General features: G+C 39.1%; 1 protein-coding gene across 1 annotated transcript; it reads right to left on the reverse strand.

Moving 5' to 3' along the window:
• Nucleotides 1–9,117: 9,117 nt before the first annotated feature.
• On the reverse strand, nt 9,118–12,730 carry LOC126278257 (39S ribosomal protein L27, mitochondrial). Its single transcript, XM_049978258.1, has 3 exons — nt 12,596–12,730; nt 9,752–9,915; nt 9,118–9,639 (listed from the first exon to the last, which is right to left on the reverse strand). Exons 1-3 carry the CDS (start codon nt 12,666–12,668, stop codon nt 9,436–9,438), a joined length of 441 nt encoding a protein of 146 aa, XP_049834215.1. The 5' UTR covers nt 12,669–12,730; the 3' UTR covers nt 9,118–9,435.
• Nucleotides 12,731–15,036: the final 2,306 nt, after the last annotated feature.

Here is a 15,036-nt window from a genome sequence, read left to right on the forward strand (position 1 = left end):
TGTTTCTGCTCTCACAAGCGAGTTACCCATCGACAAGACTACCATCCCTGCAGACAAATTGGACAACATGATTTCGCCCCCTGGACCACCCCTACCAAACAAACCAGTTAGCATAGTTACAGACGGCACCATCCACAGAGTTAATATGACTCCAGGACCGCCTATACGCCGCCTCCCACACTGCCTAGTTTCTCATAGACTAAAGACAGCCATTGCAGAATTTCTCCAGGGTGGTAGAATCAGACCTTCAGACAGTTCATGGGCATTACCTATCGCTATGCGGCCTCCACATGCCAGAATGATTATAGATAGCTACCTGGTCCACAATATCAAAGATTTTGAACACAATTTAGCAGGGGCAACCATCTTTAGTGTACTGGACTGTAAAAGACCATACTCCAAAATACCTATGGCCCAGGAGGACATTCACAAAACAGCCATTATCACTCCATTCGGTTTATATGAATTCTTATTCATGCTGTTCAACTTGAAAAATGCTGCACAGACGTGGCAAAGATTCATTGATGGGTTGTTTTTCAATGTTCCACACTGTTACTCTTATTTAGACTATTTAATTACATTCTCAAAATCCACAGGAACACGAACGACAGCTGCATGGAGTAAATGACAAGCTGTCACAACATGAGGTGGAAATTAATACTGACAAATGCCAAATGCGACAGTCTTGCATCACATTCGTCAGCCACCTAGTCGACGCAACAGACATACGGTCCACACAGGACAAAATTGAGCAGATTACTAACTGGTCCCCTCCCACACATTACCAAGAACTACGTAAATTTCTCAGCGATGTCAATTCCTACCGATGACACCTACCCCAGGCAGCTGAAACTCTACTTCCCATCACAGAAGCTCTACAGGTGGAAAAATACATCGGGGAAGAGGAAGCTAACATGGACAGCCGAGATGCAAAATGCATTTGACAACATTAAAGCTCAACTAACCCACACCGTCACACTCGCACTACCTTCACTGGATGCTCGTCTTATCATTACATCAGACGTGAGCAACTGAGCGATAGGCAAGAAGTACCAAGGATGACACAATCTCTCCATTTTTTCTCAAAGAAACTGACAGATTCTCAAAGGAACGGTCGGCCTTTGACCGCAAACTACTGGCCATGTACGAAGTGGTGCCCTACGTCTACGATGATACTGAAGGAAGACCGCTTGCTATCTATACAGGCCATCGACCATTATCTGACGTTGGAAAGAATCCATCTGTCAATGCCACACCAACACCACATCTCACAGTTCACAACAGACATTTACCACATGTGTGGAGCAGACAATATGGTTGACGGTTACCTGTCCTACCTAGCAGTCATGACCACTCTAGAATTTTGATAACCTCACATACAGACCTGGAGCGATTCTTGCCAGGCGGTAACACGGGATTACAACTACGACTGTGCCCTGTGGCCAGAACCAACAAACTAGCTCGGTGCGATGTGTCAATGGGGAGGCAACAACCTCTTGTACCTGCCAACTATCGCCAAACAATATTCGCCTTGCTCCATAACTTAGCTCACTGCTGAGTGCGTCCACAACGAAACTAGTTTCAGAGTGTTGTGACTGGCTGAATGTGATGAGGGATTGTGCCACTAAGACATGAACATGCATTACTCGCCAGAGGGCGAAGAGAGGACAACACAGCCAGCCGCTGTTAGGGAACTTCCCTGTCCTGTAGGGCCGTTTTTGCCATGCACATATATATTTAGTGGGGCCAGTACCTGAATCTAACAGATCTTGTTATATCCTATCGGTCATCGACCAAATGACTCTGTGGGTGGAGGCTGCACTGCTTAGGGACATATTAGAAGGGACAGTAGTGAGATCGTTCATCCAGCTATGGATAGCGAGGCTTGGCTGCCCTGAGTCATTAACACTCGATGAGGGCAGACAATTCGAATCACTCCTGTTTATGGAACTGTTCCACCTCTGCGGCTGCCACCAATTCCATACCACACCCTACCATCCGCACCCAAACAGCCTAGCGAAATGGTGGCACCACATGTTGAAAACAGTACTGGTATGCCATGATAACGAATGGTCAGAGGTCCTAGCCTGGGTTTTGTGGGTATCAGAATCGTTCACAACGAGGACCTCAATGTTTCACTAGCGGAGACCCTCTACGGCAAACCAATTAGCCTCCTGGCAGAATTTTTCACACAGAAAATGGACAAAGGGGCAACAAGGACGTCCAAGGCCTTGTACGACAGGTCAGAGTTTGAATACACAGCATCAGAGTCCCACCACTGTCACACCACACAACCACCACTGTATTTGTGCACAAAAACCTACACTTTCACTCATGTAATACTACACACAGACACCATCTAGCCAGCGCTGCAACCAGCATTCAGTGGACCATATAAAGTACTAGGATGAGGACCCAACACATTCGAAATCATGCTAGCCAGCAAACCTACTACTGTATCCGTCAATAGACTGAAGCCAACAAGGACTATGGCGGAGACACCGGGCAACAGTGCTGCCCCTTTGGCCTCACAACATGACACAACCCCGTTTTCTGTCACAGTCAATGTAAACACTATCTTCCAGAAGATATCACAGTGTCTCTACATGGCACAATGATTGTGGTGTCTGCCATGTACGAAAACCGACAGTTCAGCAACAACATGGTGTCGCGATTATTGTACCACTCCATACCGATAGCACAATCAGTCAATATAGCTACACTGTTATCTACACTATCCAGCGATGGCATCCTACATGTGACAGCCCCAGAACACAACAGGGAAAACCGGACACAGGATCAGCCTACACCCCCACCAAAGGATCACGTACAACCACTGACGGATGACCTAATGATGGCACCTCCATTACCACCTATTCAGCCAGTACCGATGTCACGAAGAGGCAGACTGCAGTGCTGACCAAGACATGTAGACGAGTACAAGCTCAACAGTGTCTCCAGAGACGACCTGCCCCACAACTTCAGCATTCCATGCCTTTGGGGGGGAGGGGGGGCTGAGGCTGTGGACTACTGCCCCCCCCCCCCAAAAAAAAAACACAGTATCTCTGGACCTTGGCCAATGGTTTCTGAGACACCATTTGTTTAAGTTGCATCTGTATGTATAATGTGTACAAATAAATATTGTGTATGTGAATCAGTAATGTTGACATTCGTTACCAAAATCCTACAAATTAAACCAGGCATTTGCTAAACTACATATTTCATCAAATAAACTTCTCTAATAGAAATTGTGGTGGAGACAACCGAATGCCTTTGACAGCTCACAGAAGATCCAATTAGTGCTGCTTACCAATCAAAGAATTTATAATATCCTCTACAAACATAGAACTAGCTGACTCAGCAGACTGGCCTTTTTGAAATCCAAGCTATGAGAGATTACATATCCCATTACTACGCAAGTGGGTGACAACTCTGGAGCACATTACCTTCTCAAAAATTTTAGAAAATGATGTAAAGAATAACACTGGACAGTAGTTACTGACAACATTTTACAAAAAGTCTTAACAATGACACACTACAATCTTTCTGGGAAAACACCCCGAGTTAATGATGCATTATATAAGTGACCAAGAACATTACTTATTACAGGGCCACCACTTTTTAATATCTTATTGGACATATTATCCACCCCGTATCAACTTTTACTTTTAGAGTCGTGATGATCTTCCTTATTTCAGATAGAGATTAATTTTTAATTCACTAAGTGTCCTCTTTATTGCTTCTTCAGTGACTGTTTTGCTTTCTCTTCTGAATTACTTGCATCAATTTTCTCACCCACTTTTAAAAAGTAATAATTAAAAATACATGTTACACTTGCAATTTATTTTACAATGCTCACGGTCTCTTTGCTGAAATGTCTCTTCTGTTGCTTCTTTTCCTGTCTCTCTTTTAACAATATTCCATACTAGCTTTATTTTATTGTCTGATCTGCCAGTTTCTGAAAGATGTGCATACTCCTGCTTTTTACAACTATTCTTAATTTATTTCAGTATAGTTTATATTAAGAAAATATTTCTGGGTCATTACTTGTTCTAGTTATTTTGTAAGAGTCCTTTTTTCATTGTGAACCGACTCTGGTGCTAGTAGTGACCCAAGCTTTCTTTAATGACTTGCCGATATTACATAAAATTATCTTTTTAGGAAAACTACTCTCAGAAATGGATACAAACTCATCAAGAAATAGGTTGAATTTAAATTTAGAATCATTGTAAACTTCACTCCAGTCAACATTTTTAAGCTTTCTTTAAAATCTTTAGTAGTTTTGGCATTAATCATCCTCACTGTTTTCCGAACAGTACATGGAGCTAAGTTCTATAATGTGACCAACTGTGCACCATTATTTGACAATACAGTTACCAACGGAGAGCCATGTTTTTCTTTAACTTCTGCTTGTTGAATGAATATATTATTCATATGGGGTACTATTGTCTTAAACAACTCTGCTGCGGAAATTTATGGCTGAGACCAAATTATAAGTGGTTATAAGTTCCAGATAACTTTTCCTGTCAAATTCATTCAGGAAAATTACATAATTTTAATAATATCTTCCTTTTTTCTGACAGAGAGCACAATAATTCATCAGAAATGCTCGTTAAAATTTCCCAGTTAACCAGTGGAGACCCGTATAACGGAACAATCACAAATATTATATTTCCCCATAGTATCTCACAAGGACATGCTTCTATATCCTCTACACAGATTTTTCTTATCTCTACATTTTTGTATTTATAGTCCCTTTTTTGTATAAATTTGACAACTCCTCCTTTGTCCATATTGGATCTACTGAGCATGCAGCTAATTTATAACCACGTGCATTTAGGTTTTCTATTCCTGCGGTTAAACTGTGTTCACACAGAAAAAGAGACATCAGTTTCTTTCCAATTTATATCATCTTCCAAACACATTAACAACCCATTTACTTAATTTTTCACCCTTGATATTCTGATGAAGCAAATCGATTTTACTTTTTCGTCTCTTATTATAAGTTGAACAGGGAGTCTCTGTCAATTTAATTTCCTTTAATGCTGTCCGCCTGAATTCTGATTTGATCTAATGCCAGTGTCTCACCTGGCCACATTAACCACAGGGTTCTACCTTTGTGTTTCTTGCTAATAGATCTGCTAACTTGTCCATACCCCTCCTATTTAGGTGTAGGCCATGAGAAGGATATCCCCATCTTCCTATAGCAACTACTGGGCCAGCACAACAATATGAGATTTTGCATCCATGTGAAGCAGCCCTCTTAGCTTCATGTTTACTCACTTTACAGCAGTGTTAACCGAGGGCTGGTCATGGTGCCAAGCAACCTCTACAAAATTGCATGCTCATTAGTTGCTCCTACTTTGTCCAGGTGACTCCCAATACTCTCTTTTTCATTTGTAGGTAGTGTTTCCAGCTCCCCTAACTATCAACACCCATCTGATCTAACTGTTACCTGACAAACTAGCACTTGGTTTCACTAAAGTTGTGACACGGTTCTCTGCACCTAATTTCTCCTGTAGTTGTTGGCCTGCAACCCTCCAATGGCTGCCATCTAGCAATAGAACTTTTCTTTCTTTTTTCACCTCACTTACCTATTAAGTTTATTAGCATCATATGCTGCTCCCTACATTCCTCCACAATCTATATGAAGCTCTTACTTCTCTAATTCTGGTAGCAAGCAGAATCTATTACTTAACTGAATTTCAAATTGCTAACAAAATTTTTTTCTGTTCACACTTTGCTTGCTACCTTTTTCTAGCACGCCTCCTGTGTGTGCCCCCTTCAGCTGTTATAATTCAACTTTTGTGTTTTCTAACTCTGCCTGAAGGGCACAAATATTCCTCTCCTCTTTCTCAATTTTCTAGTCTTTCTGGCATAACCTTCAATTTCATGGAAGACCCTCACTGGCCAACCAATTTTCTTCCGGATTGCAATTACCCCAACTAAACCATAACAAACAATTTTTGCAAAACACTCCCTGTATAACAAACCTGCAGCAACAACCACACTAATCTCACATGGCTGGTTGAGTTTGATGCTAGATACAATAAAACAAATGAAAAGCACATTTATGTCACTCTTTTCATATGATTCTCAAAAGTAAATTACAATTATAGGCACAATAAGGAAATACTGTTTTACACAATTTTACCTTACTTCCTATGGCACTAAGACTCACACTAATGCAATTAACTCACATTTTTATAACACCAAGAAATGTTTAAAGATAGCTTTCAATCTCTTGTACAAGTAATTATTTAAGAGATAAGAATTCCAAATGGTCTCACAGGTACAGTGTTTCCAACCCTTTCCACAATATCCTGAACTCCTGTTATTGCTCTTACGTCTCCACTTCTTCCCCAATGTGTGTTAGTGGGATCTTCAACTGATCTTTCCGTAGCTGTATGAGCTGTTCAAAGTTTTCTTCTGAAAAACTCATTTAAATCCCAAGTTTTACATCTGCATGTTAGTACAGCAGGAACAGACTGACTGGAACCTGCCTTGTTTTAGTACAATGTCATATTAGATTTAAAAATAGTTGTGTTTTTCTGTAGGTCCATCAGCCTAGCTTGATTCAGCAGAAAATTTCAGGTTTAAGTTTTATCTGTCCCATTAAACATATCCATTAACATTTTTTAGACAGTTGTTCAATATCACTTGGCATGCAGTTATCCACTCAAGACAACTCTGTCTCCTCCGGCTCAAAAGGCCAGTCAAATATGAAGTGGAGGATTCACTGTTTGAATGGTTCCAACACAAGCTCTCACAGAAAATTCTATCTTCTTGCCCCAAGCTCTCAAAAAAGGCTCATGAAATCACCTAAAAAATTGAATTTCTGAGTGGGTTCTTAGGAGAGGTATAAAATCAGTGCTGTCAGTGTCCTTGGGGAGACACACTGAGTAAACACAGAAGATGATAGTTAATGGGCACTGGAATTTCTGTCCGAGCTCTCTCACTTGCATCATCCATGAAATGTGTTTAATATGGATGCAGCTGGCATTTTCCGTACTTTGATGGCAGGAAAAACACTACATGTATGGTGGCGAGAAATGTTATGGAGGAAAAAACAACAAGGAGAAGCTCACAGTGGTCTTTTGCCGTAATTCAGCTCTAACTACTAGTGACTGAAAAATACAAAGATAACATTGTTTTAAAAATTCACCATACCACTATGGGAATACAAATAATGACTGGATGACCAAATCTGTCTTCTTGGCTCTTTAAGGTTCAGTAACAAATGGCTGCGAGGAAGAGATATATTTTGATAAGTTTGGATCACTACTCTGCACATCATTTGACACCCTGAACTTCTGAATGTAGAGGCTTTCTTCTTCTTGCCAGCTAACACCAGGCCCATCTGCAGCCAGTGTATCAGAAATAATCACTTCTGTAAAGCACAATTACAGATGTCAACTTTTTAAGGCTGCCTTCAATGCAATCAAAGCACAAGGAATGGTTCCACAATGGAATGTACTGCCAGCGATCCACAACATGTCTGCAGCTTGGCATGAAGACACCACAACTAATTGTTTTAAGATGGTGTGGACAGCAACTAATACTGCCACTGAAACTGAAGAGGAAATCCATGATCCAACATATGAGCTTACTTATAATGCAGATACAGCTGGATTCCAGTGCTGCCCTGATACAGGCTTACACTTGGATGAAGCCCTCTTGTATTGTCAATATGGAAGACTGGATGCAGGCACACTACATCATCTGTGCTGCTGAAGTGTAGAATAGGATGGTAGTGCTTTAATGTCATCTGAAGAGGAACATGAAGATACCACACCGCTGTCCTGAATTAAAGTTACTGGCAAACCGCACTGGAGTTGCAGCTGCAGTTCCCTCTCTCAAGAGATTTCTTGCCACTTCTGATGTCTCAATGGCATTTCAGGCTGCTCTGGATGTGGTATCATCAGAGATATTACGACCAAGTCTGACAAACAGCATTTAATGTTTTTTTCCTTTCCCCTCCACAACTGATGTATGTAAGTAAAATGCGAATGGATAAAAATTGTTGTACACTAAATCATGTGTTTTGATTAAAAATTAGTGTGTTAAAGAACAGTACATTAAAGAATTGGAAAATGAACTGATTATAAAGCTAAAAAAGACTATGTATGCAGTGTTTAAAAACAAGGAGAAGGCTGTAGACATGGATTTTGAGGTTGATAGAACAAGGCTGGAAGAAGTAGAATTTGCCAGATTCTTAGGTATTCTTGTGGATAATGAACTGAAATGGAAAAAAAAACCATTAATATGTCTGTAAGCTCTGTCATATTCTTAACAATGCAGCTATCACAGTATTCAGACAAGAACCTTCTGTGTGCAGTGTGGCATGGACTTCTGAAACCATACTTACAGTATGGAGTGACTGTGTGGGGAAACTCAAAAAAGCAATTAGGACCATTTTAAGAAGAAAGACCTCTAAAACACCCAGAAACTGTTTCAATAAGTTAGGTATATTAACCTTTTCATTGTTGTATATATACAAAACAATAATGTACATCACAAAAGCTAGTGAGGACTGGATTACAAATGCTAGTGTACACACCCACAATACAAGAAGGAAGAATGAAGTACGGGGCATACCCCACCGACTGGCAAAGCTAGAAAAAGGACCCCAGTACTCTGGTAACAGACTACTAAGAAGTCTGCCTAAAAACCTGCAAGATAGTGTACTTGATATGCTTTTCCAAAGAAACTTAAAGACTATCTCATTGAAAAAGAGTTTTACAGTGTAGCAGAATACTTATGCCATTAAATTTGTCTATATTGTTATTCATTATCAATGATGTAAAAATGTAAGCAAAAGGGGTAGAAAAATAAGTGATAATGAGTGTTGCCACTTTGACATGTCCTATATTACACATACTTTTACTGTACACAATGTAAACTTACAGGATCAAATAAAATTCAATTCAAAAGTTTCTTTACCTTATCAGTTGTATAACACAACATATTAATTCAATGAGTACAATATTGTTCCACAATGTGTATGGAACTGTATTGTGTGTGTGGGGGGGGGGGGGAGGGGGGGGGGGATTACAAATATTTGACAATGTACATGTACCTTCCCATTTAAACATATGCCAGAAAAAACAGTTATATATACATAGTGTAATTTTTATTTTTTTTTCAGATGTGAACAGAAAACCTCTTTAATTCAGACTTTATTACACTGAACTATTTTTCAATCCCTTGAAATTCGGTCTAATGTCGACCTGCTGCATTTGTTTTTGATGTAATTGCAAAAAAAAGTAATACACCTCAGAGCAACAATATTTTAGAATCCAAGTTATAGAAGAAAACATTTACAATAACATTTGTACAACAGATACAAATCTAATTTATAATAACACATAGTAGTCTAATAATCTGCCTGTCACAATAATTTACAGTCATATAACTATATTTGAAGACCATATCCTATATGGTATCGATAAGCCTAAAACGCCCTTCTTGAGGAACTGGTAACACATTAAAAAACTTTTTGTATATGATCTGACCCTGTCTCCCAACATAATTTCTCTGAATCCATGAATGCTCCCAATTTGGTTGTGTTTCTTCACATGTGATAACTACTTTGCCAGGTTCCAAGGCATAAAGGGTACCATTTCTTCCAAAGCCAACCTGAAACACATGGAAGCAAAAACATAAAATCAAATTTCACTGCAGGGAAGAAATAAGAGTATGGTTTAAAGACAATTTGTCACAAATTCCACGTGTATGTATATTTACTCACATGAAGACCAGGGTGAAATCGTGTTGTCAATTGAGTTGCCAGAATAGTACCTTTCTGAACAAAACATCCATCCTGGACCCTCCAGCCCCTGTGTTTAGGGCGAGGATGGCCCTTTTTGTTCTTCGTGCTGCTTCCGGTTTTCTTTGAAGCGAATCTTGCAAAGCCTGAGACAATGGCATACTTTAGGGACAGTGATTTAAACAATGTTTGTTGCAATATTGTTCTAAAATGACTGCACCCAACTTGCTTGGGACAACTGCTAAAAGTTGTAGGCCAAAACCTGAACACAATGTGTTGTCATGGTCACCAACCCTAAGACTGGTTTGCTTTCGTGAAGGTCAGTTGCTAGCTATCCCCTCCATCTGCTACATATCGTGAACAAGCTTCTTTATTTATTCATACCTATGTCTGCCCCTGCAATTCTTTCCTTCCTTCATCCCTTGAACCACAGTTATCAACAACAACTTGTGTCATTTGTGCACAACCCTCCTCTGTCTATCATTATATGGTGTCATTAGGCATTTCTTCTAACTGACCCAATGCACTACATATTCCTTCCTTACTACACTCCCATGACACTACATTTCAAATGCTTTCAGTTGTTTCATTTCTGTCTTCTTCTTTGTACCGAGGGACTTCAAAAGGTAAGTTACACATTATTATGGGAGACAAAGAAACCTTTATTGTGTGCTGTACTACATTTTGAAGTGACACAGATATATGACAGTATTCTTCAACATAGTCAACAAAGCTCTGTGAACAACTGTTGAACATTCTTCCAATCATTCCATTCAGTAATGGTAGAAATTTGCTCCTTAGTCACGAACCTATTAGGAAACCACTGTGTAAAGTTAATCATCACAAAAATCCCTTTGCCCCCACTCCAGAGGATCTTCCTCAACTGCCTAGACATTGTCGTCTTTCGTCAATGTCTAAGCCCTCTCTTCCCAATCAGCATCATCCATGTCTACGCAGCCATGGTCCAATTGTTGACACTATTTCACTGTGGTTGGAAGTGACACTGCATTTGTCATTTCACAGTGAATCTGAGTGCAATTTAGACACTTTGTCCACAGGAATCATACTGTACCACAAACTTCAACTATGGAGTATGCTTCCAGTTGCAGTGGCATTTCACAAGCACACTGTCATGCACCTGTTGCCGGCAACCACAGCAGAACACAATGTGCTACTCTTGTTACACAATGTTCTTAGCATGGGACATGTGTAACTATGTCTCTGGAGTCCCTATGAATGTTTCTCACCCATAGAGAGCTGCGCCCCAAACAAGAATTATATATTTGGCTGCATATAGAAACTCCTTTTGTCTTGCATAATCACCGCCATTAAATCTTTCACGGCATCTTTCTTTCTTACCTATATTACTTCTGGGAGGAAACAAATCTGATTTTGAAACAAACCCTGCATTTATCTAACCCCATACTCTGAATTTTGAGGGAGCCATGGGAGACTTCAATCAGGATGGCAAGAAGAGGAAGCAGACGTAATACCACAAAAGTGCAATGGGTTTAGGAAAATGCCACCACATTCTATCAGTACAAACGTGTGATACCAGAGAGCAGCCTTTCCTCAGTTTCTGTACTAAATACAGTTACTACTGTTTTAAAATTATACAGCCTTGAGTGACTGGTCATCACTGCATAACCACTTGCGAAATTTGGCGCAGTGTTCATTGGAATACAAGATAAGGGTGATAAAAGGAATTTTTCTGGAATATAAAATGGTTTTCACCATTGGAAGTGCTCTCCCTCTGTGAAAATTGTCAGTATGGTTACAGCAGGTTGATATTCTTAGCTAACAACTATATAACATTACCGCACTGTTTGACTATTCATTCTACAATGATATATTTTAACTTAGTCAGTCTTCAACACTTGTCAAAGTAATGTCATACTTATTTCAGATTGACTGGGTAATATTTATCGCGTCACTTAATCATTTTATTCTGTACAGAAGGCACTCATATTCTTACGAAACAACACGAATTATTTTGCTAGTCACTGAACCTCACTTTTGTTCAGTAGTACATATGATGTTGTTTGTTGGTGGAAGAACCCAGGAGACTGCTAACTGTCATGGTAAAAGAATTGGACAGCACTGGAATCCATAGGTGCATGATTCAAATTTGGTAAATGTGCATGTCAGCCATCAAATTTAAACATTTCGGTTCAGTCCCCAGTAAATTATGTATTTCTCTTGTGACACACATCGCTTTTTTCAACTCATGTAATGCACGGTGTATGTGAAAAATATACAGGTGCTCTATGGTCTGGAGTCCACATCAAACTGCAAGTTCTTCTTATAACTGGCTGCACACCTCATTTAAAAGATCGTATGTATCAAATTGCACTCAACTTTCTCTACAAAGACGCCCAGTAAAGCACTGCGCCGTTCATGCACAGACGACAGCGTTTCCCTTACCTTAAGCACACATAGTTAATCACAAAACTGGTTTGTCGCCTATTCATTTACAGAAGTTTCGTCCAAAGTCAAGTTGCTTATCAGCATTCGGATCCTTCCATGTAATTCTGATAACTTCCAACACAAAAAATGAAAGTGTGTGGGGGCACAAATAAGGTTCTGTGGAATTCTACGGGTACAGTTGTCAGTCGGCAAGCGACATGTAAGGGAAACAACAAAAACCAATAAGTTTACAACCTTTGAGTAGCATAAGAAAAAAAAACTAATTTAAATATGTTTAATTTTCGACTTTATTATGTCTACGCTTAACAAAACACATCTTCATCCTTCTCCCATGCTCAAATTCATTTCATTAAATAAACTAAGAATTCTGCTATACTTATCCCAGAGTAACAGACATACCAAAATTCCACAGACTGCTGTTCCTCTTCACCAGAGTATCAACAACTGCATCCCACTTCAAAACAAACGCCATCGTTTACCACGCTCTACATTAAACAAAATCAAAGACACTCGAATCCTTCTACGCAAGGCAAGGATAACTCTTTAAGCAGTCGATTGTAACCGCACAGTAAATCCAGATTCACACACGCTTCTAATGTGGCGCCACAGTTAGTGGTTTCGTGTAGTGGCATCGTGAGATGCGGTTCACACAAGACGCTATAAATTCTACATAGTTGCACAGCTTTCAGTATGGCATCAATTAAAATAATGTGGGCGGGTATTAATTAACATTAGTGCAGATAATGACATAAGAACTGTGACAGCAGTCAAATACAGGGAAGACGAAACCGAAATGTTGGATACGAAAATAGATTTTTAACAGGGATAAATCAGGGGAAACAAACAATTTTATAAAAGAAATAACACTCGGGAGACGAAAATGCTGTCTGCTGCAGGCATATAAATATGACAGGCAGACACGCCATTCTTCCAAGATTTTAGAATCTTGTTGTATTTGCCGAAATAGGCATTTGGAAAAACTAATTTTCAGTTTAACAACTGCTACATCACACTCTGGAACTATTTCCTGCATGTAATCCACAAGTTTTAAAATGCTGGATCTCACAAATTACGAAGTTTGCGTGACTTGTTTGAAATGTATCTCCCGACACTTGTTTTCACTTTTTTCAGAAATGAAAAAACACTAAAATCGAATGGCATACAGCGACAATTGCATTACGATAATTCCGACAAAATACTCGTGTTTCGAAATACTGCCATCAGGGAGCAGGGGGGAAGGAAAGTGGCCCTACAAAGTGCAATCACAGTCTAACATAACAGCCGCGAATCTCACTGCTGTAAAAGTTCTTAGCGTTTGACACATGGAGCGACACTTGCGCTCAAAACGTGAGATAGGAGAACGTCAGATGCGTCGTAAGCATAATGTTTGTTTTGCATCCCTTTCCTACCTGACTTACGAAATGTTTGAATTATTCTTTTGCCTCCAAGGGTGTGCGTAATATCAGAAGATGTTTCTAAAAACGATTCTAAAATAAGTGCAAGTAGGGATAAAAATCATGAATCCAGTGGCAAGATACAACACTTTCATCAAGTACCACTTGTGACGTTGGATAGAACGGAAGCTTACCACATTAATATCAAAGGAATATGAACACACAGATTCACACATAAGAACCACAGACATGTACCTCTATGTACAAAAGGGATCTCATTTCATTTCATTTTATTATCTTCACGTAAATCATTTACATGATGTAGGAATTGTCATACAAAGTTATCATACAAGTACAAGTACTGAAAACATAATAATGGATTATCACTTTCAAGGCATTTTTAAAAGTACAAGCTTAGACATATAAATTAAAATTTTTGGCAATAAATTTACACACAGTCAAAGTACTCATATATGTCATAGAAAGTTGTGCTTAAAAGGTAATGTTAAGCTCAGTCTTAAATTTTACTTCATCTATCGTTTCCTTCATGTGCTCTGGCAGAGCATTGTAAAGTTTTATTCCAAAATAACATACATGCCTTTGGGTTTGTGTTGTCCTTACCTTTCTACATACAAATTCTTACAACGTCTTGAATTATAATTGTGCCAGTCCTCATTTGTATGTAGATTTCTCATATGTGCTCTTCAACACAGAATGCTTTTAAATATATACTGTGACGGTATTGTGAGTATCTGCAGTTGTTTGAAAAGGGGCCTACAATGAGTTGTTGGTGAATTATGTGTTATGATTCGTATAGCTCTTTTCTGAAATTTGAAGCTTGATTTAGTTTTATCCCAGGACACTATGCTGTAAGACACGATGGACTGAAATTAACCAAAATGCACTAGTCTAGTACAGTCTGTGCTGAATACTCTAGATAATATCCTCAATGCAAAACATTTCGAATTGAGCCTGTGGGATAAATACTTGAGATGGTCTTTTCAGCTTAAGTGTTGATCAATCTACTTGCCCAAAAACTCTGTTGATTACACACTCTCTATCTCCTTATGAATTAGTTTTAACTGGAAGTCCATATCTTGGGTTGCTTTGCCGTACTGTACGTAATTTTTTTACTTAGTTTAAGTGTTAACTCATTAGCATTAAACCATTGTTGTATAAATTTAGGACTATGTCAGATGTGGTGTTTAACAATTTCTTTTATCATCACTTATAATTATACTCCTGTCATCTGCGAACAACATTATTTTAGTAGAAATATTTGTATTTTTTATGTCATTTATATAAACCAAGAATAATAAAGGGCCAAGAACATTGACCTGTGAGACTCTTATTTCCAATTTCCTTGCAACTGAAACCCATTTGATTTTCTGATTTTTATGTTCTGCGATGATTTCTACCACCTGCCTTTGAAAGTAAGATCAAACC

This window comes from Schistocerca gregaria, chromosome 6 (genome assembly GCF_023897955.1).
Source record: "Schistocerca gregaria isolate iqSchGreg1 chromosome 6, iqSchGreg1.2, whole genome shotgun sequence".
Lineage (NCBI taxonomy): Eukaryota > Metazoa > Arthropoda > Insecta > Orthoptera > Acrididae > Schistocerca > Schistocerca gregaria.

Coding starts and splice junctions, on each gene's coding strand:
- LOC126278257 (XM_049978258.1), bottom strand. CDS start 12,668: ATGGCGTTTGTTTTGAAGTGGGATGCAGTTGTTGATACTCTGGTGAAG. Junction 9,916..12,595: donor CAGCAGTCTGTGGAATTTTG/GTATGTCTGTTA, acceptor CCATTGTCTCAG/GCTTTGCAAGATTCGCTTCA. Junction 9,640..9,751: donor GATTTCACCCTGGTCTTCAT/GTGAGTAAATAT, acceptor CATGTGTTTCAG/GTTGGCTTTGGAAGAAATGG.